Source organism: Astyanax mexicanus, chromosome 1 (genome assembly GCF_023375975.1).
Source record: "Astyanax mexicanus isolate ESR-SI-001 chromosome 1, AstMex3_surface, whole genome shotgun sequence".
Taxonomy (NCBI): domain Eukaryota; kingdom Metazoa; phylum Chordata; class Actinopteri; order Characiformes; family Acestrorhamphidae; genus Astyanax; species Astyanax mexicanus.
In genome coordinates, this window is record NC_064408.1 from 90,767,716 (window position 1) to 90,794,382 (window position 26,667).

Sequence of the window (26,667 nt, forward strand, 5' to 3'; positions counted from 1 at the left end):
ATGCTACTCGGCAAAGCTGCATCAACACCAGTTTGAAAAGAGGCAGTGGCTGACTTCACAAGTATCGGAGGAGGCATGTGCTGGTCTTTACCCTCCTGGTGTTCACCTTCCTGGCATCACTAGTGATAGGGGATATACAGCTGAGTAGCAGCTGAATGAGTGGCACAATTGGCCTAGCTAAAATTGCGAGAAAACTCTCCATTATCTCTTTAACACTGAGCATGTGCCCATCATCTACTCATAAACTCATAAACTGTTTCTACACTAGCTGTAGCTCTTCATTATCTCTCTGTACTGTTGTTTTTGTTCTGTTATTTGTCTGTGCTGTCTGGGTCGACCAGAAGGGGATGGGTTCCTCTTACTGAATCTTGGTTCCTTCTTAGGTTTCTTCCTCTTAGTCTCAGGGAGTTTTTCTTTGCCACTGTTGCCACCATGACCTTGCCACTTTTTGATTGTTAGTAAGTTTTGATGGACATGGGATTGGTAACATTCTAATTACAATGCTTTTTAGCAATGTTAGCTGAGCATGTCTCATTGTAATGCTATGGACACACCTATGCTTGAGTGACTAAGCTCGTGATTGTGATTTTAGTGTTTTAGAAAGGACTTTTTAGCATGTTTTAGCATCATTTTAGAAGTCTAATCAAATCTTGACCTCCAGTATTAAATTAAATCCATAATGTGTTTTAGTACACCCCCAATGGACTCTGATAAAGCTAAGTACATTTGCTCAAACAAAGCATGATCTGCCTCACCTCCTGCACGTTACAGTCTTAGACATTCACTCTGCAGGTGTTAACGGTAGCGTGTAGAGCTGGTCCAAAAATAGCAAAAACAACTCTGTCCCAGCGCGCCTCGTCAGCACTGCCATCTCATCACACACACACACACACACACACACAGGGAAATGGGTGTCATAGCAGCATTAAAACAAACATCATCATTATGTTTGAAACTATGGAGCCCAGACTGTTGACTATTCTGCTTGAAGAACTTCCACTGCTGAGCGATACTAACAACAATAATGAAGGGATTAAATTATCTTTACGAAAAGTCAATAAATTAGCTTTAAGTGAACAAGGTAGCATTGAGAAAGTTACAATGTAACCCTGCAATCACACTGGCAGGTGACAAATCACTTGCCTCAAGTTTGTCTTTTGTGGATATGTATCAGTGTGGCTGGTTAGCACAGAGGCTAACCATTAGCTACAGTTGTGGTCAAAAGTTTACATACACTTGTAAAAAAACATAATGTTATGGCTGTCTTGAGTTTTCAATAAGTTCTACAACTCTTATTTTTCTGTGATAGAGTGATCGGAACACATACATGTTTGTCACAAAAAACAGTCATAAAATTTGGTTCTTTCATAAATTTATTATGGGTCTGCTGAAAATGTCACCAAATCTGCTGGGTCAAAAATATACATACAGCAACAAAATTTGTCAATTTTGGTGATGTAGCGAGTTGTGTCAATCAAATTAGCTTCATGGCATGGCCTCTTCACTTCTTGTAAGTGATTCTGATTGACTACAGCTGTTGACTTCTCATGAGCCCATTTAAATAGGGCTCATTTGACCCAGTGATTAGACTCAGCTGCAAAAGCTACAATGGGAAAGTCAAAGGAACTCAGTGTGGATCTGAAAAAGCGAATTATTGACTTGAACAAGTCAGGGAAGTCACTTGGAGCCATTTCAAAGCAGCTACAGGTCCCAAGAGCAACTGTGCAGACAATTATACGCAAGTATAAAGTGCATGGAACAGTTGTGTCACTGCCACGATCAGGAAGAAAACGCAAGCTATCACATGCTGCCGAGAGGAGATTGGTCAGGATGGTCAAGAGTCAACCAAGAATCACCAAGAAGCAGGTCTGCAAGGATTTGGAAGCTGATGGAACACAGGTGTCAGTCTCCACAGTCAAGCGTGTTTTACATCGCCATGGACTGAGAGGCTGCTGTGCAAGAAAGAAGCCCTTGCTCCAGAAAAGGCACCTTAAGACTCGGCTGAAGTTTGCTGCTGATCACATGGACAAAGATAAAACCTTCTGGAGGAAAGTTCTCTGGTCAGACGAAACAAAAATTGAGCTGTTTGGCCACAACTCCCAGCAATATGTTTGGAGGAGAAAAGGTGAGGCCTTTAATCCCAGGAACACCATGCCTACTGTCAAGCATGGTGGTGGTAGTATTATGCTCTGGGGATGTTTTGCTGCCAGTGGAACTGGTTCTTTGCAGAAAGTAAATGGGATAATGAAGAAGGAGGATTACCTCCAAATTCTGCAGGAAAACTTAAAACCATCAGCCCGAAGGTTGGGTCTTGGGCGCAGTTGGGTGTTCCAACAAGACAATGACCCAAAACACACATCAAAAGTGGTAAAGGAATGGCTAAACCAGGCTAGAATTAAGGTTTTAGAATGGCCTTCCCAAAGTCCTGACTTAAACCCCATTGAGAACATGTGGACAGTGCTAAAGAAACGGGTTCATGCAAGAAAACCATCACATTTAGCTGAACTGCACCAATTCTGTCAAGAAGAGTGGTCAAACATTCGACCTGAAGCTTGCCAGGAGCTTGTGGATGGCTACCAAAAGCGCCTAGTTGCCGTGAAAATGGCCAAGGGACATGTAACCAAATACTAATGTTGCTGTATGTATATTTTTGACCCAGCAGATTTGGTGACATTTTCAGCAGACCCATAATAAATTTATGAAAGAACCAAATTTTATGACTGTTTTTTGTGACAAACATGTATGTGTTCCGATCACTCTATCACAGAAAAATAAGAGTTGTAGAACTTATTGAAAACTCAAGACAGCCATAACATTATGTTTTTTTACAAGTGTATGTAAACTTTTGACCACAACTGTACATTCGTTCATAATTAATTTCCTTTGAAAGATGCATCATATATAATCCTCTCTGCCGTATTTAGAGAGGAGGGGAAAAAAACACTGCACACTAAAAACTGATTGGATGACTCTCCCTCCCGCGTGCACGTTTGTCTTTACTTTTGGACCACTCCTTCTACATTCCAGGATATTTTATCTGATCTGTGAGCATCTGGGAGCCGTTATTGATATGCGGTAGACTCCCGCAACTTCCGGGAGACCTGGACCGTCTGACTACCCAGTAGTTAGATCACATTGGCCCATGTTATAGATGCTCCATGTTATGTACAGAAAGGTCCTCCAGACAATCTATTCCAGTCTAGTTACCTGTCGGTTACTTCATTCCTAAGTATAACCCCACCTTCTTATAATACAGCAGAATAACATCTTAAAAGTTGCTTTCTGGGGTGAACATTAAATATACTGTTGTTCCATTAGAGTCTGGAGAGAGTTTAGAAGAGAGAAATGAGAGGCAAGGCTGTTTTGTCATTGAAACGCACAGGGGTGGGTGGAGCTACAACAGCATGGCATGAAATCTGTACTTGGTTCATTTTCCATGTTTGTTTTAATTTCCACATCTTCTACAGTTGATATAACTAAATAAACAGTTTAATATTGAGAAAGTGAATAAGTCAGTGTTGTTGAAGTGAAAAAGTTGGAATTGAGAATGTGAAGTGAGCATCACTAGCTTTAAAAATGTGTTAAAATAAATAAGATGAGAACATTCTGGGCTGGCACTTAGAGGTGTTTGTGTTGCACAGCTCTAAGGGAATGGGACTGTAGACTTGATCCCTGCTCCAGTCACTGTCTGTGATGAGCTTTGTGTGTTCTCCCGAGTGGGTTTCCGCCGGGTTCTCCGGTTTCCTCCTGTCTTCCATAAATACCTGTAGTAGGTGAATTGCCCTCTAGGTGTGAGTGTGTGTGAGTGTCTGGTTGTATGTGGTACACTGTGATGGACTGCTGCCCTGTCCAGAGTGTGTTTTTTCTTTGGGAGGAATATCAAACCAAATATCAAAAAGTGAATGAATAGCTTTGGGTGGCAGTGTTACCAGTGTGATTCGTTGGAATTCAGATTTTTTCTCTCTAAACCTGTTTATTGTTGGGATTTGTTTACCTGCTTTTGTTGTTTCTTAGCCTGCTTATTCGGTGCAGATTGAGTGGGATGTATTATTCAGTGTTTGTTTTCTAGAAAGCTTCTTCCCTGTGTGTTCAGTCACTCATGTGTGTTAGCCTGTAAATTAAATTCAGATTATGTTTTTTTTTTTCTCAGGGATTAGTGACCACATAGCATTTTACTGAAAGAGAGAGAGAGAGAGAGAGAGAGAGAGAGAGAGAGAGGCAGGTCTATAAGCAAATTCCACTGAAAACTAAGTCACTTTTTTAGTGGAAATGTGCCAGGCTTTCTTTGTGCTGTTCAGTAATTAAGTCCCTTATGGTTGGTGTCGTTCACTGGTATTCACAGTGTTTCACTTTTAACACATTTCTTCTTTTCTTCAGATTTAATTTTATACCTTGATAACAAACAAGACCAACACTCTTACAGCTCATGTTCTCTTCGTTACTCCTACAGTTTAATTAACATACACTTTTTTGTGAAACCTGTATTTTATTAACTCGTTATTACAATCTGTACAGTTTTTAAATGTTGTATTTTATTTTGTTGTAATATGCTTTCTATGCATTCTAATAAATTCTCTAATAAAATCTTATTTTTAAAGAAAGTGTATAATAAATTAAATGTTTTCTTTATTTCTGTCTTTAATTTATTTTCTTCATTGTAGATTAATATTGCGAACATCTAAACAATTCAGGGACATATATAAATTTACGTAGTAAACAAAAAAGAGTTTGTCCTCCACACTCCCCTGACCTAATCCTAACTGAGATGGGTGATTTGGGATGAGCTCATGAAGACACTAAGAAAATACCAAGAAGTTAAATGTGGTTCTTAGAAGAATCTAAAGTATAAAAATATATTCTGGTTTTATGTTTCTGTCAGAGATGTATAAAGCACTAGAGACCCAGACTTGCAGCATATGTAGTGAAGTAAAAGTGAAAGTAAGAGAAAAAATAATACTCCAGTAGATACAGATACAGCATTTTAGAACTTAAATACATTAGAGATGTGGTCCTACTTTGTTACTATACCCATCTGGTTCCTGTACAGCTTTATTGTCTTCAGTATAAAATTTGCAGTGTAAAAAAAATCATAAAAAGAAAGGAAAATTGAATGAGAAGAGGTGTGTACAAACTTTTGATTGGAACTGTATTGAGTATAATAACTTATACTCAATACAATATACACTCAATATATTACTATAGCAACTCTTTTTGCTTATAGTATAAAGTCAAAAACCCAATATCATTATATTCCACATTTCATCCTTCAAGACAACACACACACACACACACATATTCTCCACTGCTGCTGCTTTTCCTTTAATATAGAGAAACTCTAATATTGACCTACATTTGCTTTTTGACATTATTTTTGCTGCTATTTTTGTAATGTGCCTGTGTGTGCTGTGCCTGCCTCGTATTTGACATTTTAACTAATGCTCCTTGCGAAAGGTTATTGTGACCTACATGCTCCCCGTAGAGTATTTTTTTTTTGCCGTCTGCAGCCAAACAATTCGTTACAGTGGAGGGGAAAAAAGCTACTTAGCATTTAAATTAAGTGGCTGTGTTGAGGGTGTAGTAGAACAGAATGCACGCTGTTGGTTCAGGTAGACTGAATTTAAGCCCCCGTGTTTTAATAGGCTGGACGGGCCATATAACATGACCTTCCAGTAACGACGTTAGCGGCCGCGAAGTGGGTGTGATATTAGGAGTTAATGACTCATGCTTACCTGCTGAATGTGACCCCAGTTTCTGACTGCCCTGGCCACGCCCACCTCGGACGAGAGAGTGTCAATGTGAAACTGATTACTAATTGTTAATTTGTGCTAGTGGCCATTTTATGAGAAAGCATCTCTATGTAGCTTCACCTTGCTACTGTGCAGTACAGCTACACCAACACTGTATGTGCACCAACACTTTTTACTTAAAGCTGTACTCTGTGCTGATCTCCATACAAAATCATTGGCCAAGAGGATGGGATAATCTAAACAAGCCCACAGTAGCCAAAGGTCACTGTGCCTAATGTCAGTCAAGGGATAGGACAGGATAAAGCTCCCCAAGGCATGAGTTCTCTGAGGTGACGGGGCTTTATCAATGCCTTTTAGATAACATAGAATGACAAAGTGACAGACCTAATCATTCAACGTCAGCACCTTTCCTTACCGATACTCTCCTGGGGTTGAATGCAGTCAGATTCTCCTCACAGCAATGTTCCTGCATCTAGTATTCAGCTTTCCCAGAAGATTAGAGGTTTTTTCCATTGATTTCCAGTAATAGTGTGTCTTTCTGGGTGTTCCTTCTTTTTAAATTCAAATTCCAAGTTCCAAGTAGGACATTTCGACTTTAACTCCCATGAAGTAGGTTTATCTACTTGGAAAGTCAGAGGAGCCTCATGAACCCCAAGTTTAGAATCCAAGATGGCTGCACTGTATGTCAACAACAATACTGTACAGTAGGGCTGCCACAAACGATTATTTTTATAGTCGACTAATCACCGATTATTTTTTATGATTAGTCGACTAATCGGATCATACGTTAATTGAATATAAAACACAGTTTATCACAATAGAATGCAGCTGCTATTATACAACCAACTTTAAATTTCAGCTATATGCTAACTAAAAATAAAAACAATTAAAATCATAGTTCATTAAACCTTTAATGAAATATGCAGCTTGTTTACTTATTTTACTGTTTAGCATAACGTGTAAACAACTGTGTAAAATAAGGATAAGGCACTGGCATTTATGAAACATCTCAACCGTGAGGTTGTTTGAACTATTATGAAAAAAAAAGTATATTAATAAAAAATGCCTCTCTGTCCAGATATTGTGTACATTACCGTACACAGGGCAGCGGTCTGCACAGATCTGATTGGCAGAGGAGAGCGTTTGGTGATTTTACACCACACATGACTGATCTGTGAGTTTACTGCACCGAAAAGCACTGAAAACAGAAGCCACTGTCAGAATGAAATCCTTCTCTGTAGTTTATCGGTTTGGGACGGCATTTGTGACAACGTCTGGGTCCGGATCCGGATCGCGGTCCGCCTATTAGTGACCTCTGTTTTAAAGCTATCAAGATGAGTAAGTTAAGTACTAAGTTAACGCTCTGTTTACGCTAATTTTAGCAGCTAAATAGCAATTTAGCTTCTTCGTCATTTAATCAGCCACAACATGCCTCCTTTTCAGGTGCTCGTGCATCGCGGTTGTGCTGCCGAGGAAGGCAAGTTCTTCATTGCAGATATTGCATTGCATGCGTTTCACTTTTATTTTCTTGGTGATCCCACACTTTTGAGTTCTGTAGCGGGGTAGCCATGAAACCAGAGCCTGTCTGTATAATGTCCTGAGATGTCGTCCACTACCTACCCCGGTTTCCACTACTGCGCATGTGCGTCCAGGACAGAAAGGCAGTCGCAGCAGTTTGGAGAGAAAAACAAAGAAAAAAAAAAAACGACTAATCGACTATTAAATTAGTCGTCGACTATTTTAATAGTCGACATAATCGTGACTAGTCGACTAATCGTGGCAGCCCTACTGTACAGTTTATTAACACTTCTATTCATTTGTATCTCACTTAATCACTCATACACACACATGCTGTGTGACTTTAATCTCTAAAAATGTTTCCAAAGTGTTTGGATTGGTCAAATAGGATGTCATGCATTTTGAGTTAAGTTTTGGTTTAGAATATCACACAAGACAATGCTGGTCCACATACTGCTACCAACTCAAAAGCTTGCTTTGTAGAATAAATAAAATAAAACGAAGAAAATGCCAAGGCGAACCATATTGTCAGACCTATACTTTATTGAAAATGTGTGTGATGCAATTTGGTGTACTATCGACACTCCACATCTACTGTAGCGTATATTTAAGGACTACAACTCCATGCAGAGACTCCCATATTGTGTTACACATGTGTTAGACAAAATCTTAATTATTACAAATAATTGATTGTACCTGGTTTCCTTCCGAATACCATTGCAGTTCAACCATGGGTTTCACCACAGTGGTCAAAATTTGTAATTATTTGTTTGCCCCTTCCCTCACATTTAACTTTAAATATTAGTTTACCCAGCACTGTTTCTATTGTATTGCAAAAGAATGTATTCCACTTAAACACTAAAAGAATACACATACCGCTGAAAGTCCACTTTGGATGACATCAGCCCCACTGCCATCTCACAATGTCCAGCTTTTGCTAAAATCGTATTTTTTTACTAGCTCTATGCCCTTAAAATTAACCCTTTGCTAAGTTAAATGAAACGTTAGATGTGTTCAATTAAACAAATATAAGTAGTAAGCTTTGCCTTATTTACTTTTAGTAACAGTCTCCTAGCATAGCAGTGGATTTAAAACCCAACTAATAAATATATGGACTTGTTGAATGAGGACTTGTTCAATTGTTGAATCTGTCTCTAAATTAGTCATTGAATTATGCCACTTTTGTAGGTAAAATTAGGTGTTTAAAATTCTTTAAAATAGATCAGGTTGCAGTAAATGGCATCTAAATCCTAAAAATAGTGAGAAGACCCCCAGAATCACCCTATTCCACATTAAATTAACTTCCTATCCCCCCGAGTTTAACACGTCCTTCTGGAGGCAGCTGTTTTTTGTGTGTATTTTGGCTGGATACACCATAAATGTCTGGGATATGACTGTAAAGCCAATTGTGGTAAACTCTTAAGTCTTTAGCTAACTGTTTCTGTAAATGTTTTGAAATGGTGCACAATTATTGGAGAGTCTAACTGAGATGCAGTAAACTCATATGTGACATTATTCCCAGCTCTGACATCTGACCATTAGTTTTTATATCTAGACCAAGTGGGGGGCTTTTTGCTCACTGATCTCTTGCTACTCTCCACCTGTTTTGGTAGATGTTATATAACGCTGGATTAGCATTAGATGTGTGCTGTCACTTCTGACCTTGTTATGGTCACAGGTGTGGGCATGTGAGGGAGAGTGTCTATGTGCTGTTAGAAAATAAGGTATGATTTTGTAAACTCTTGTCTCCAAAAAAAAAAAAAAAAAACTGTAACATCCTTTTCTTCATCATTTCTGCTGGATTTGAGGCCCTGTTGGCGAGTGTGTGGCGGTTTATTAAATGCTGAGTGTGTACCGGGGGAAAAGCACAGGAGCAATACTGTGATTACTCACCGCGGAGGTGCTGCAGTGTGTTTTACATTTAGAATGCCCCAGATAGTGTAATCTGTGATTAACTCAGATGAAGCTGTCACACTTTCTGTGAACAGCCGGAGCTACTGACCAGAACGCTGAACGTGGAAACGTTGATGAAGTGTCCAAAGTGCTGGCCAATTTGATATGTGCAAAAGTTGCACATAACGAATGCATTCAGCTGCTTGAAGTTGCAGGCATTGCTGACACAGATGCATAAAATGCATACATAGAGCTTGTCTGGTCCTAGCAGAGAAGTATTGCCAATCTAATAGGAGTCGATTGGCACTGTGTCTAATGACAGACGTTAGGTTGCCAGGGTTATGTGGTATAAATCCCCCCAGATATTGAGCTGTGGAGCTGTGTTTTGTGGAATGATGGTGCTCATCCAATACTTTTGGGATAAGTTGAGGATGAGGTTTGGGTGGTTACGCAGCATGTTGGCTTCACGACCAATCTTATCGCTGAAAACAATAAAATCTAGTAGAAAGTCAATCATCCACCAAAAGCAGTATCATTTCTTTTAAGTGTCTTTTTGAAACAAACAATGATTAAGCAGATGTCCCAATAGTTTTGTCTATATAAAATACTGTATTCACTTTTCTGAGTGAGTAATGGTTAGGTGCTTTGATGGGGGCCCAGCTTCTTGCACCATTATTTTATTTTTAAGGGTATACATTTGACTAAATGTATGATTAAATAAATAATTAAACTCAATATTGCAAACATAGCTATGTCTGGCTAATATAAAAGGCTATTTTTTACCTGAAAGGTTGTTAGCTCAAATAAAGGAGTATATTTGGAACGGATCAAGACCGGATCACATTCTTACCACAAAGGAAGCACTCCAGAGTTAGTTTGGAACCGGAACGAGACCACCTCCACCTCTCAGTATGGTTGTTTCGATCTGCACCCGAGTGTGATTACTGATTTCACACCTGCCCAAATGAACCACACCAGGAGTGTAAACGAACCACTCGGTTTTAACCAGACTAAATAGCGCTTTTGTTAAACCCCAATATAATGAATTAAATCAATGTTTATGTGACAGGTTATCATAGCATTGTTAGCTGTACTAGTAAGATAAAGCATCATGTTGTTTTGCACATCCAAACACCAAAAAAAAAAAAAAAACAGGTCCAAAGATAGAAGTTGAAAAGAACTGTGTGTACGGCTGACACACAACAAGACAGACATGCTAATAAACTACAGTATATTATAATACTACTGCTTTTTCTACTGTTGATGTGCGGTACAGCCATCTTGGATTGTGAACTTAGTTAAAAATTAAATGCTATGGAGCGTAGCATCAGTGTTCTTTTTTTTAGAGGCAATGTTCACCCGATTCCAGCATACAAAACAAAATAATAGCATAATCAAACTAACGCACATGCCAGCTGAGTGAACTTCAGTAATCTTCACAAAACCACTACATGACAAAGCATGTGATTGATGTTAGCTAAAGAATTAACACTTCACAGTGGGCATTCTCCTTCCAATAGTCCAATAGAGAATGTCACACTTCCTCTTCCGTTGTACTGAAGCCCTCATTGCGATTGTCGTAAACAAGTTTACAAAGGGTGACGTTGTTGACTGTGTGTAAACCAAGCAATTTATTTAGCTGAAAGTTAAATTTGGCTTTGGCAGTTTTACTTATTTCATTAATTTGTTTATTTGTATTTATTTCATTTCCCAGTTCCTTGATTCATTCCACATCCGAAAACATCTGTGAATAATCAGGATGCTCGCAGAACACAGTAGCATGCATTGATTGGTTTGCTGATGATTAATAAATTATATGTTGTGCATCTATAATAAAGCTATCATCATATAAGTCATGTAATGGGAAAATTTTAATATTTAGTATTTAAATGTCAAAATCTTAAACAAATTACTTGTCCTCTTTTGTCTGAGATCAAATAAATAAGTATGTATTTGCTGCTTGCCCCCTTCGAATATTGCTGTGTGAGGGATTTCCTTGCATTCAGCTCCACCAGAGCTTCACTGAGTTTAGGTTCTGAGGTTGAATGATGAGTTCTACTACTCCAATTCATCTCAAAAGTACTGGATGGAGCTCCATCACTCCAGATAAAGCGGCTTCACTGCTCTATATCCCAGTGCTGGGCATTTAGCAAGGTGACCTTGGGTCCATGTGCTCACTCGTGCTCCATCCTATTGGTCAGTGCTTTTCTTTGTTAGCAATGAATAGATGTTAAAGTAGCTAAATTAAAAGAACTGTCTATTTATTTTTTGATTTACAGTTTATGTGAGTGAGAAATAGAAAAAGCTTTATTAAAAATGTGAATTTTAGACTTGATCACACTAATGATGATCGTTATCACTTCCAAACTAAAGTGTGAATAAAATATGACCTGTACCGGCAGAGCAGTCTTAGTGTGGACGTTTCTGATGAATGCACTGAAAGGCAGCGCAACACATTTAATCATCACTTATTATTATCCAGCCTTACTTTAATTTATCAGTGGACGCTGAAGTGTTTTATGTTATGAACACATGTTCTGCATTAACAGCTATGTGTGTAGCTCCCTTTATCTCCCTGTCGTCGCTTCACAGTTAACAAATTCTCACTTCAGTGGTAAATGCAATCTATTTCAGGCACTGGTGTGATTCATCTTAGCGGAAAGGCTTTGAAATATATGAATGTGTTTAATAGGTAATTCTCTGTATTATAATTCAATATTCAGTGACTAATTCAGTCTGCGCATATCCTGGTGATTCACTCGTTGATAATTTCTCAGTTGACACCTGTGTTCTTCTTTGCGTGGGAAAGTATTGTTAAGATTGCGCCACCCTTTATTGTTTGTGACAAAAAGGCTGAAAAAGGCACTCAGTTTCAAGATATCACAAGTGTTTGTGTTGCTGTGCAATATATTTGGTTTGTATAGCTTGTGTACTAACAGGTTTACATATAGAAAGTTAAAATAGAACAGTATATATTGTTTTAAATTGGGTTCAGTACATTCATCATTTAGAAAAAAAAAAAGAAACACCCATTTGTATTGCCATTCACTGTCCACTTTATTGTACATTTTTGTATCTCCTTTCACTTAATAATTCCCTTCCCTGTGCTTCCACTCACTGGCCAATTTATAAGAAACACCTATCCTATACTTTCAATTAGGGGTGGGCGATATGGCCCTAAAATAATATCACGATATTTCATGGTATTCACGCGATAACGATACTCTTGGCGATATGACAAAACACTTTTAAAAAAACTATTTCAAAAATACACTATACACTGCAAGAAAAAATATGGGACGGGTGATACGGCAAATATTGTAGGGTATAATATCGTTCACGATATTGAAAAAAAATTACGATATTATCGTGTACGATACGATATGGCACACCCCTACTTCCAATCAACTACCACTGGATTTGAAATACCCACCTTCTGCTTCCACTCACTGGCCACTTTATTAGAAACACCCACCTTGTGCTTTCACTTACTGGCCACTTTATTAGAAACACCTACCTTGTACTTCCAATCTCTGACCACTTTATTAAGAAAGCCTATATTGTGCTTTCACTTACTGGCCACTTTATTAGAAACAACTACCTTATACAGTGAAACCTGATTCATGAATGATCAAAGCTTTTGCTCACCAGAGGAGGATGAGGATGAGGTTATGCTTGCTGTAATAATACTGTGCAGAATCGTGCTGTAAGTGTAGTGTGTTTTGTAAGTAATGAGATAACATTCACCTGTAGCAGCTGGTGGCAGATGAAAAGGTCATTCGGCTCCCCCGCTGTGCACCGCATCTGCCCATCAGCTAATCCAGTGAACAAAACACTATCAAATACTGATATATTTCATTATTTCTCCTTTGTCTTCATGCAACAGTAGATTTTTTTTATAAATCAGTTAAAATTAATTTTAACATTACAGAACTGTTGATGTTATTTGAACAAGCAGATTAGGAAAATGTACTGGATAACAATTTGTTGTATGAATCATACTTTAGTGCTTTTGTAGCTCAGAAAAAAATTACATTTGCATCTGACTGAAATTCTTTGCCATTGAGCTGCAGAACTGAGCAGAACTGAGCTGTAAATCATGTTAATAAAGCTCACTGATAGGCCTAATGAGCACAGGTAGAGACCAGTCAGGATGCTCTTTGTGTCACACTTTTGCTACATCTTTTACTTTCTTGGTCTGTCACAGTTGCTCGCTTCCAAAAGTATGCGATCAATTTCCAGGATATTCTATACAGACAACTTGTAGACATGTATATCAATATGTGGAAGAAACACGGTTGTTGCAGGAGAGGTGGGACATCTGTTAGCTCTAGTTTTAGCATTGTCTTGTTAACCACTGCAGCACTACCATTGCTCTAGTCAACTCTAGTGTTAGCATTATGGGTACCACTTTAAAATAAGACTACCTTTATTAAAGGTTTATAAATGGTTTACAATTAGTATATTAATGGTTACTAATTAGGTTGTAAATGCCTTAAAATTATTAATAATAAATTGTAACACATACGTAGAAAGGCCAACAATGACCTGTTGTTTGTCAAATAGTGAATCCACAGCCATCTATATTGTTGCCCTTTCTACGTATGTGTTATAACTGATTATTAATGATTTTTAAGGCATTTACAACCTAATTATTAACCATTAATAAACTAATTGTAAACCAATTATAGACCCTTTATAAAGGTAGTCTTATTTTAAAGTGGTACTGCATTATGTTCATTGTTTATCAGCTCATTCCACAGATTTTTTCAGTAATAACATGACAATCAAAACAGAGTTTCCCTTGTCTGTTCTCTTGCCTTTTGATACCAGACCAGATTTGTTTGTCTATTCTGTTTTTTATTTCTTTCAGATACTTGAAGTTTAAATTGAGTTGCATCTCAATTTCATTGTTTACTGCAGCACTCTGCTGCAGCCAAACCCTTACCTTACTAAGGTAAAACGACAGAGTAACTGTAAATGAATGTATAATTAGTCTCCCTCTCTCTCTCTCTCTCTCTCTCTCCCTGCGCTCTCTTGCTGCCTCTTCAGCACTAAAAGCGGACAGTGTCTCTCAGAACGCTGATTGCATACTGAAATTTCAAAGCCTGATTAATGAATAAAACCCTGTTTCTCTGTAATAGACTATTTAATTATGAATCAGGCTGCAATGTTCTCTCCAAAACTGGCAGAAAAGAGAGACGTCCACGAGGGCCCTTTACAGGGTAAAAACAGAGGCAAGTAAATTTAGTCGCTTAATTAAAACGACACACAACAGGCAGTGTTTACATGAAAGCAGCAGCAGCTTTGATGTAAATCTGGCGCCACCCAGACTTTGATGGACTTTGATGGACAACACTGTTTTATATCACAGCAAACAGACATCATCTATCAGGTCTTTTTTCTTTTTTGTTTTGGAAAAAAGAGTCCATGACCCTTTATTGTCAGTAAATATGAATTAATGAAGTCGTAAATGTATGAGTGACTCTATTCTTATCAGTAGGGCTGTGTGATATGAGGGATATATTTTTCATCAGATTTGTACTGTTATAGTAGCAGACTCTATCAGAATTTGCTTTTCTAAATGTGGATTGTGGGAATTGATGTACAGTGTCCCCCTTTAGGTTTTTTTACCTAACATGAATTCTTTATATGTTTTTGTACTCAAATAATTAAATTACTGTGGTTGAAATGCGCATTGTTTCATACCTTACCTGACTACTGAAGAGAACTGAATCAGTTGCTTGATGGTTTTTACCATCAGCTATATAGGTCTTCCTTAGAGGTCTGCCCACCAGTATCTCTTAGGTTACTAAGCTCATTTTCTTAGGTTAGTCTTAATTGTTACATAGATGTACTTCAGTTTTAAACATTTTTAAACGTTTCTCTGGTCACCAGTGCTTTTCTTACCGTAGCCTTCTGTTTGTGTTTCTGGCAACTCCAACCAGTCTATACCTTCATTTGCCATCTACTCTCAACAAGGGTTTCTCAGACATCTGCAGACCTGGCGCCCACTGGATGCTTTTTTCTTTAATAAACTTTTTAATAAAGACTGTTGTACTTAACGACTGCGGGGATAAGAACTGTTTTAGAAATACTCAAACCAGCTCCTTTTGGCACCAACAATCATTTCACACTCAAAATTCCTGAGAATTGACCTCAGTCTGATGGTTTATGTGAAGCTGAAGCTGCTAGACAACCTCTAAATCATATTTGTGCTTTTGCCACACAATTGGCTGATTGGATGATTGCAAAACTGGGTAGATATGAGTAGCTGTTTTTAATGAAGTACTCAGTAAAATATATTTTAACAAGATTCTTACATGACTGGGTGCTTTTCTCTCTTTATCCAAGTAGACTTTTAGATTTGTTATATTTCAGACTCAACCATTATTTTCTTAAACATTTAAAATCTACTCTTCCCACACACTTTCTCCTCTTGTTTCAGTTTAACCTCAAGTAAAAAAAATATATATAATTCTTTCAGATCCTGGACATCATGTTTTTCATTTATTTTATCATTTTTTTTGTTGCACACAACACTATTTAACAGCTGTTGCCCATCAAAATAGACCATGAAGCAGCCAATGAACGAGTTAGTTTATAAACCAATGAAACATTAACTTGGCCCCGCTCACTGCACTGTAAAAACAGTGGCACTGGAACCATTGAGGCGAAGTAACAGCTAATTTTTAATGATTAAATGTGATTTAGAACATTTTTAATCATGTTTTTCTATTGTTTAGGAATTGTTTATGAAATAAAGAGGTCAATATGAAATATAAAAATTTCACACAGGTTTCCGCAATGGAAAAAAATACTTCAGTTAATTAGATTTATTTGGTATATAGATTTTATAGTAGAATACTGGAGTCTTGTTTTCTGTGCATTACAGACAAAAAACAGAATTCTTATTTTTTTTTCTTCACTGGTGATAATTCAGGTCTAAAAGAGTTAAAGAGAAAAAACAGCATGCTTTTGCTGAAACTGGCAAAAACAGTGATTTTTGATGGGTGATGGTGACTGAACTGACCACCATTAAACTGTAATTGAAGGTATCCCTTTTAAATGGAGGGTAAAATATAGAGGAACTAAAAGAAATTAGGAGTCACAGGTAAGGAAATTCACCTAGATCAATTATGCTGCACGCCAACTAAAGCATTGTTCTTTTTTATGTACTACACCAGCTGGGTAAACAAATTAATCTTCCCTGTGGAAACAAATCCTGTTGAAGCGCAGCGGAAACACACATATATCACACAAATGAATATTGGCTGTCAGCACCAGGAAATGGAGAATCCCTTTGAAAATTAATCCTCTTAAAAAAGGTAGCACACTCCTACAGCGCAGAGTTTTGTCCTGCAGCAGACGGAGGTGGACGGAGGTTCTGTTTTTAATTTGCTTTCCTGAACACAGTCGGGCCGTGTGGGTTATCGGCAAGACCGTTTTTCTGATGTCACAATAAATAACCATGTGATATCTTTTCTAATATATAAAAAAAAAAACACTTACGGCCCTTTTTCAGCTGTTGGATGAATGCCAAGAGATCTCAGTTTGTTGACAGGGAGAAAAGATCATCTGTGGAAGATCATCTACATGAATAAAATGAGAGCAAATAGTCAGGCCTGTTTGTTGAGAGTTAGTACAAGAAATGAAGAAGCCTGATTTGGTGATTTGAGGTCTAAGATCAGAAAAAAAAAAAACTTTGAAAATACCTGCGCTGTCTAAACTTTTGCACAGGCAACATTGATTTGAATTTTCACATTAATTTTTGATATTTATATTTTTTTATACTGTGAAAGTCAGAGTGACTGTGCATTAAGATTTACAGGAAACTTTGTTTAATTCGTTATTACTGTGTTACTATTACTACTTTTATATAAAAACTAACAATAAGAATGACAAAACACTGAAAGGCAGAAGCTGCTTCTTATCCAATAATGTCAAGATGTTGACCAAAATACAAAAACATAATACAAATAGTTTTTATCATTTTGAAAAACAACAGAAAGTGATACGTTAAAATGCTGATTTTTCTGTTCTATTGAAAGTTTATTTTTTATATAAATATAATACGTAGTTTGTATTTTTAACTAATAATGTTTTTTATCACTTAAAAATTGAAAGCAAACTAAATGCAATGACAAAAAGATTTTCAAACATTCCCAACTGTTTCTGTTGAGTATACTATTTATAAATATTATTCAAATTCAAATGCAAATAAATAAAATGAAATAAATAAATAAAGTGGCATTGATAGTGCAACTACCACACAGACAGAAATAACAAGATAAGAATGACAAATTGAAATCTTTCTGGTCTGAAACCATAAATCTCTCATAATGCCCTATTTTTTCCTGACCATTCTCTACAGTCTAAAGTCTAAAAAAAATTTGAATGAATGAAGCAATCATTCATAAAAAAAAATTGTATGTGTGATAAAAATACATGTACAGACTGTATATAACATTCAGTTTCATTCATTGTGAGGTTTAAACAAATAAAATCAGTTGACATTTTCAATTGATGCAAAAAAAACAGAAAAAATAAGAAAGAAGATACCAGTTACCAGGTTGTGAGGACAACAACAATATTCATTATGTACATGGATGGCTAGCTGGGGTGGAACGGGTTAAAGTAATAAATATAGCCAGAAATTAATTCATGGCCATCATCCAGATCATCTCTTATCCAGCATCCTCCCCCAGTGCATCATAAACTGCTTTAGTGTAAAGGCCTGCCAGCTTTAATGTACAACATTTCATTACACAAATAAATCAGAGAGGTTGAACAGATGTGGTCAGTCTTGGCGAGATTATGAACCTCACTGTGATATGATTGTTATTAATTATAACACTCCAAAATAAGACACAGACCTGTTTCGGAAATGAGAAAATATACTAAAAATTAAAGCTAAATATTTTTTTTGAGCAAAAGTGACATTGTGACAATGTGAATCAATAATGAAACACAATTAAATAGCTGATTGGCTGATAGCTCCCAGTAAACTACATTGTGATTGGATGATGTTTAATTGGTATATTACATCCTTTTGCAGTATAATAAAGGCCAGTATCCTGATGAATATTAACACATTATCTTGGTCCTGCATTACTTCAGTGGGTGGAAACAGACCACTGTATACTGAATATACAGTCATATGGAAATATTGTCCGTATGACATCATTGTCATAAATTCAGAACAATCTGTTTTTGTAACTTAGTCTCAGACTAGCTGAATGTGGAGTTAGGATTCATGCGTTAAAATGTTTTTTGGTTGTGTACTTGCTAAGCCAGATAATCAAACTCATGATTACCCACGGTGTTGCACCAACCGCACACCATCCTGATCTCCGAGGAGCCGGTGTTTAATCTGAGTAAACTTCATAGCCTGCCAGACTGAATTTGGGGTCCCAGACTTTACTTTTTTAATCAATACCTGGGGACAAACTCACGAAAACGAAAGAAGAGGAAAGTGAGCGTCTAAGCCAAAGCAATAGGACTTTTGCACGGCCTGGAATGTTTTTAACCATAATATTCAGTCGTTCAGACTAGGGGTGTGCCATATCATATCCTACACAATAATATCGCAAATATTTTTGAATATTGTGAACTATATTATACCTTGAAATATCGTGCCATATCACACACCCCTAATTATCACACCAGGGTACTACTTTTTTTTTTTACTGTTTTTAGCTAAATAAAAATTCACACTGTTCTCAATTCCAAATATATATCTACTAGATACAGATTATATCTGTCTGTGTATCATTAATTTTACTTTAATCCTGGATATATGGAGATTTTTGGAGTGCATTCTGGATAATTAATTTCTGTTACAAATCTGATAAAAGTCTTGTTTTTTTAATATCTCAGTTATTGGTGTGCCAAATTATATCATATGCAATAATAAAATGTAATTTTCATTTTGTTGCAGTAGTGGATTCTTTCTTTTTTTTAATTCAGTGTTTGGTCATTTTGCCAAGAGTATTGTTACCACATAAATACCATGAAATATTGTGATATTATTTTGGGGCCATATCGCCCACCCCTAGTTCAGACCATTTATATATTTGGTTATATTCTCACAGCATATTCATGTTCTGATAATTACATTACTGCCTTATCGTGCAATATATACTGTTTTTGCATGGCCTAAAATGTATGAAAAGTGATTGATACAATATTGTGATTTTGTTTCACAGAGCATCAATATTTAATTATTTATTCACCTGATAAGGTTTGCGTCAGATAGTGGTTCATTTAGTGTTTTGTTTTATACTCTGACCATTAGATAGCAGTTTTGTAATTGCCTTATTATACTGTTATTTTACTTGGGGATGCACCGATGTTGGAATTCTGGGCCAAAGCCGATATCTGGTATTACATGTGTCTATATCTGCCTATGCCGATATACATGTTTACAATTACATTTAACACATTTATACATTTATACAGAGGGACAAGACAACCCGGTATAACTTTATTACTACTTTATTAACTAATAAAAAATAATAAAAATGCTTCAATCAAATTTACCATTTAGTAGTAGTTTGGCCAGTGTTTGCCAACTGACGTAGTGCGACCAGCCAACTGACGTAGTGCGACCAGCATCACCGGTTAGAAATATTGGCTATATTGGCTGATACCGGTATAATTCTGATATCATTGTGCATCCCTATATTTTACTGTTATATCCAGGTAGGGGTGGGGCGATATGGCTCCAAAATAATATCACGATATTTCAGGGTATTTTTGCGATAACGATATACTTGGCGATATAGGAAAACAGAAAAAGAATTCATTCATTTCAGAAACATAGTATAAGAGTATAACAGCAAAATCATAATGTGGCAAAATAAATAATATAGCATAAAATATTATAATGCAGCAAAAAATATTGCAGAATATTTAGTGCATGCATATAAACTGCAAACTAAAACACTTATACAATAAATACACCTAAAGCTTCACAGTAAATAATAGACTACTTTTAAGACAGAACATCTCTATTATCACGATATGGATTTTTAATATCACGATATTTCTGTGTCACGATATATTGTATACGAAATACTATTGCCCACCCCTATATCCAGGGCAATTTTTTTTTTAATTACTATAATATGTTTATCGCAATACTTTCTGGGACAGCATATTGTTTGAGACATTACAAACAAAACAAAATACCAGAATATAATGTAAGAAACAGATAAAAAAGTCATTTAAATGCATTAAAACATTTACTAATTATGCAGCAATATCGGAATTGTGTGCAGATGCAATATTTCCCATATTGGTGATGTACATGCCTGTGGATAGCTATACATAAACATTTCTACAATGTCTAAACTACGTCTAAACTCACCTGGAATGGAATTACTGAGAAATGCACTTCTAAACATAATTCTAAAGGTGCTTCAGAAGGTTTTCTTGCCATGAGTCATTTTCCACAGCATGGTAACTACGCTACTCAACTTCTCTCTACCCAGCTTTTTAGCTTCCCCATTAGGCGTAAATTTGGTACCTGGTTCTTGGAACTGACTACTTTTAAGCACCTGCTTAGTCATGGTTCCAGGCAAGCTGACTATAATGGACAATAATGTGAGGTATAAACTGTGCAGAGAACTAGCTGCACAATCCCTGCAGCAGCCTCCATTCTTACTGCGTCGTTGCTCTGAAGAAACCAGGTACCAGAGACCCAAAAGTGAGTAGGCTAGAGAGGCTATTGAAAATCCACTTTTGATTTCTTAAAAATGCATTTTACAATAGACGAGTTAATGAAAAAAAAAACTCTTAAACTCTTAACATCAAGTAAAGATTCTTTGACCCTTTAAAGCGTCCTCCACCCTCACACAGTTTCAGTGAGATTATTTATTTTAAACATTACATTATTCATCTCTAGTAATTGCTGATGCTGCTGAGGCTAGTGATCCATATTCAGTTAATGAATGGCCATGAAAAATCTATATTTTATTTATACCCTAAAACTGTGAAATGTGTTTTCTTTGACAGATCTTCAGACGATGTTGGCTTGTATTTAAAAAAGCATCCAGTAAAGGACCGAGACGATTAGAGAAGTATCCTGACGAAAAGGCTGCCTACTTTAGAAGTTTTCATAAGGTAAGAAATACAGTTCTGTTTTACAGAGGGCTAATATAATGCCCTCACAGCATAAAGCAGATCTATGTAACACTAAAAAAGACTTATTTGACTCATAACACAATGTTGTGGTGCTGTATAAAAGCACAAAGAATCAAGGAACCATGTAAGCATTCAAACTGTTCCATATAGAACTTTTTACTATTTTATTTGTCCCTCTGGAATGAGCTATTTAATGTTTGTGTGGGTTGTAATTAATTTTTACATGCCTATTTCCCCTGCCTCTCTATAACCTCTATAATTATTAAAATAATTGTAATTGTGGCTTTAAAACTGATATATGATTGGCTTCTCTGTATTGTGCCTCATTCTATAAGTAGTCTGGGCTGAAATCTATAATAAATGCTTGAGTTTGGACTGAAATCCTTAAGACTGCAGGGGAAAAAAAGCTTTAGTCTTAGAGTTGTGTTTGCCTTCAGACAGTCAGGAGCACAGCGACATTTAATCTTTCCCCACAATTTTCTCTCAATAACTTTGGTACTGGTTGTCTGCAAACCAGCACTTCACATCAGAAGCTGCTGTAGCTCAATATGTGGTTTTAAACAGCTGTAGGCTGAAAGGGTGGGGCTAAATTGCTGTAGGTTAAATGGGTGGGGCTTAACTGAATGGGTGAGTGGGGCTAAACTGCTGTAGGCTGAAAGGGTGGGGCTAAACTTCTGTAGGCTGAAGGGGTGGGTGGGGCTAAACTAATGTAGACTGAATGGGTGGGTGGGGCTAAACTGCTGTAGGCTTAAAGGGGGGGCTAAACTGCTGTATGCTGAAAGGGTGGGGCTAAACTGCTGTAGGCTGAAGGTTTGGGTGGGGCTAAACTGCTGTAGGCTGAATGGGTGGGGCTAAATGGGTGGGGCTAAACTGCAGTAGGCTGAATGGGTAAGTGGGGCTAAACTGCTGTAGGCTGAATGCATGGGTGGGGCTAAACTGCTGTAGACTGAATGGGTGGGGCTAAACTGCTGTAGACTGAATGGGTGGGGCTAAACTGCTGTAGGCTGAAAGGGTGGGGCTAAACTGCTGTAGACTGAATGGACATGACTAAACTCCATATGTGAACTAAAGAAACAAAGATGGACCACATGCATTCTATTCACTGGCCTACAACCTCTTTAAGGTTGGCTTCATATTCAGTACTTTTATAGACATTTGCATCATTATTGGTTTTTGTTTTTTAATTTTCTTGAAATTTTTGAAACGTGACTTTCTTTTTTATTGTATTGTGAGTAAATACCAAAACACAGTGATGACACTTTGATATTCCTATATTTGGCAATGTTGATTAGACTTTTTTCGCTTTTTTACCACTCAAATATCTGTAGTGAACCACCATCAGTCGGAGATTCCTGCGAGGCTTTTGTCTATTTATTGCTTCAAATAATGCTGTCAGTGGGGGGATGTATCTTATCTTATAGAGGCTGATATCAGTATTATTATTCTGCTGGTGCAGTCTGATATCCTGTTCAGGGTGTATGTAGTGACAGTGATTTTTGGGGAGAGGGGAATGATGTGAATTTGTTTGGTCTCATGAAGAAGATGATAGCAGTGGATGTTTATTGATTTCCCTGAGTGAGAGAGAGAGAGACAGAATGATGAGAAAACTCAGGTCAGCACTGGCATTGCCACTGTGTCTGCAATTACAAATCACTGAGATAAAGGCAATCTGATGTTAATCTGATGGATTGAGGAGGCAAAAGTAATCAGGACTGTTTACTGATGACTTTCTTTTGGAGTGTTATTAAATATTATTCTGAATATTGCTGAGTTATTAAATACAGGGATGCACATGTTTGTGGGAGGGTTTCAAAGGGTGTTATACTTTAAATACATTGCAAAGGTATGTAATGTTTTATATGTCAATAATTAAACATATATATAACAATATATAAAAATATATAACAAATAATAATAATTGCCTGAGTTTTCTAGACACATACAGTTAGTGCAGAGTAGGGGTGTGACAAAATAGCCATATTGCATTGTATTTTTGCAATACATTATTGATACATGGTCAAAAACACTTCTCTAAGCCCAACAATTTGACATACTAAATTTACTGCTAATCTGACAAGTTGGGTAAACCTGTGGAGAAGAATATTGGTTGTCAACATCTGTAAAACTGACACAAATGACATCATAATTCCTGGTATTTTCCTATTTAGAAGTATTTTATCCTCTTTAGTAACACATAGAGCTGGGCGATATGGCCCAAAAAAAATCTCAGATTTTTTTTACCATACTAAAACTACAAATGACAAAAGTGAAAAGTGTGGTGCAGGCACCACCCGAAAAGGAACTGCAGAGCTCCAAAAGGTCTAAAACAATTCGTTGTCTGTTGGCATTAAACACACATAAATGCGGCAAGTGCGGAGAGCGCACACAGCAGGGTAAAAACAAGCCCGACTGCGCCCTGGTGCACACAAACGGAGAGCGTGTGCAGAAACGTGGTGAACATGTTTGCAGTGATCATTCAAATTAGTTATTATAAGTGTCATCACACAAAAAAAATGTGCTGGCTTTCGCGCTGTCTCTCGCTAACTCGCACTGTCTCTCCCTTTCACTTGCGCTGTCTCCTCCCCTTGGGTGGGTGATTTGGCTTCTGACTAAATTTGTAGGTTTAGTTATTCTAGTGTTAAGCAGATTGAATTTAGATTAAATTTAATCTATAGGTATATGATTTACATGGAGAAGCTAGTGCTAATATTTAGGTTGTGTGATTAACACATGTATAGGAGATGGGAACTTCATTTTATTATGTACGGTGTATGATTATAGCTGTGAGTCACTACACACACCATTACTGACTATATGGACTGTGCAATGACAGCAAATATCACTGGTGTGGGTGGTGTGGAGGTTGGCAGTGACAATAATGCGCATACTAAATGACAGAAAAAAAAATATAATACATAATAAAAAAGAAAATTACATAAACATAAAGCTTCTTTGTTTAAGTTGCTTTTCTCCCACAATGCCTGTGAAGTGCAGCTGCTATAGTACATTATTATTCAAATTTCCACATGAATAAAATGTTGATTTATTTTTAATAATATAAAAGCAGCTTGGTGGAAGATGAATGTATAAATAAATGATAATGTATTCATCCTGTACACCCACATGCGTTAATATGGTGACAAACAATTGATAGGAAGCTGTGAATAATTAATGCCAACGCAGCATTAATGACTATACTGATGATGCAGTGACAGCACAATGTCACTGGCATGGTTGCTCTTATAAATATGTTATCAATAAGATGACTGTGTCTCCCCCTTACAGTGCACCAGTTTACAGGAGTTGGACCTCCTTTGCAGAGCATGCAGTGACAGTTGTCATTTTTAGCTCCACCATTTATATCTAAATCTAGCTCTCTGCGGCTGTAACAAGCGCAGGCACAGGAAGAGAATGCAGGAGCTGAGTGAGTTTATTTGGGCTAATCTAAAAAAATCAGCATCATTATGAAGAGCAGGGGGCAGAATTCGGGTAGGCAGGTACATTTGGACTGATCCAAAGAGAAAAGTATAAAAATTGAAAGAAAGACAATCTTTGCTTGATAATAGAGATTACATCCCCCTATCCTCGAAAACAGTACTAAAACACAATCATTGACTGATTAAAATTTATTTTCTCAATAAGTTTCACTGTTTCTGCCCATTGTCTTCTTCTTTTAGAATTACAATGTTCATGCAGTAGTGCACCTCTGCTCAGATTTAACCAAAGGTAACCATCAGGTGTCATACTTCTATAACAGATATTTTCAAACTTTCAATTATTTTAATCATGACCCAGGCAAAATAACACATCATACTTTGATTGTTCAGTAGAATCCAAAATTAAATGTACATACTTAAATTTCTATGGTATGAATTATATTTTTGGGGAGAAAAAAATAATTCACCCTGTACAGATCTGGAAAAAAATAAGAGACCACTTCAGTTTTTGAATAAATTCACCCGGTTTTTATCTATAAACTACGGACAACATTTCTCCCAAATTCCACACAAAAATATTGTCATTTAGAGCATTTATTTGCAGAAAATGAGAAATGGCTGAAATAACAAAAAAGAGGCTGAGCTTTCAGACCTCAAATAATGCAAAGTTCAATTTCATAAAGTTTTAAGAGTTCAGAAATCAATATTTGGTGGATTAACCCTGGTTTTTAATCACATCTTGGTTTTCATGCATCTTGGCAGGTTCTCCTCCACCAGTCTTTCACACTGCTTTTGGATAACATTATGCTACTCCTGGTGCAAAAAATTCAAGCAGTTCAGCTTGGTTTGATGGCTTGTGATCATCCACCTTCCTTTTGATTATATTCCAGACGTTTTCAGTTTGGTAAAATCAAAGAAACTCATCATTTATAAGTGGTCTCTCATTTTTTTTAGAGCTGTTTGTTGGGTTCTTGGGAGCCCCTGTTGAAATGTCAGAATGCTGATATGTTGAATAAGATGTGTTGTAGAAGGGAAGTATTTAAAACATGGTAGACAAAGTCTCCTGGTCTAAAGATGAGAGCCACAGTTTTATTATGATTGATCCAACAAAAGAGGTCTAAATACGTTCACATTGTTGGCCTGAGGCAACGAATAAATCTGTTTTAGTAAATATAAAAAAATAATATATGTTTCATATTTCTATTCATTATGGACTTGTATGCCTCATTGTATTGTGTAAACATATGGTCGCTTACATTATATTTATTTTAAATGAAAACATAAATAGAACATAGTATAGTATAGAGTATAGTATGGTATGAAATGGTTTAATAAACAAAAAGGTGGTTTGTTGCCTGAGGGCAACACTGTGCCACAGAGGGTTAATGAGACCTTTTCAGTTGTTTATGGAGCTGTAGTCTCAGTCTGTGCTTTTCTTGAAAATAACCTTTCAGTCCTTGCAGTAGTTGGTGTTGGCCTATTCCTTTTTTGACACCACTAGTTACAATATTCTGATCTAATGTGTGAACAGTAGCAGCTAGGCTAATCAGACTGTCTGGGTCACAGCATCATTACATAAAGCCTGCATGAGGGAGTGTTTGTGTACATGTATCCTAACTGTAAATGTGCCTATTAAAATCTGTTACTTTTTAATAATTATTATTTTTCTCTGCAACCAATTTTTTTTTACTCATTCAAGGACTGTTATCTAGGGTTTGGGAAACCCTTTCTATACAGTTCTAATTCTGTATTGTTCTAATGGTTTAAAATGGTGCATTTTAAATGGTTCTTTTTAAATTAGGGCTGGGCTATATGGCCCTAAAATAATATCGCAACATTTAAGGGTGGAGTAACAATATTCTTCACGATGTGACAAAATATTAAATAAAAAAAATATTTATATTGTTTTAAAAATACACTACTGG

General features: G+C 36.7%; 1 protein-coding gene across 1 annotated transcript in view; it reads left to right on the forward strand.

Moving 5' to 3' along the window:
- Nucleotides 1–26,667, forward strand: part of dok6 (docking protein 6) — a 107,408-nt gene that overhangs the window by 20,216 nt on the left and 60,525 nt on the right. Inside the window, exon 2 of the mRNA XM_022683823.2 lies at nt 21,177–21,284. Coding sequence (XP_022539544.1) covers nt 21,177–21,284 — 108 coding nt within the window. The remainder of the gene's footprint in view (nt 1–21,176; nt 21,285–26,667) is intronic.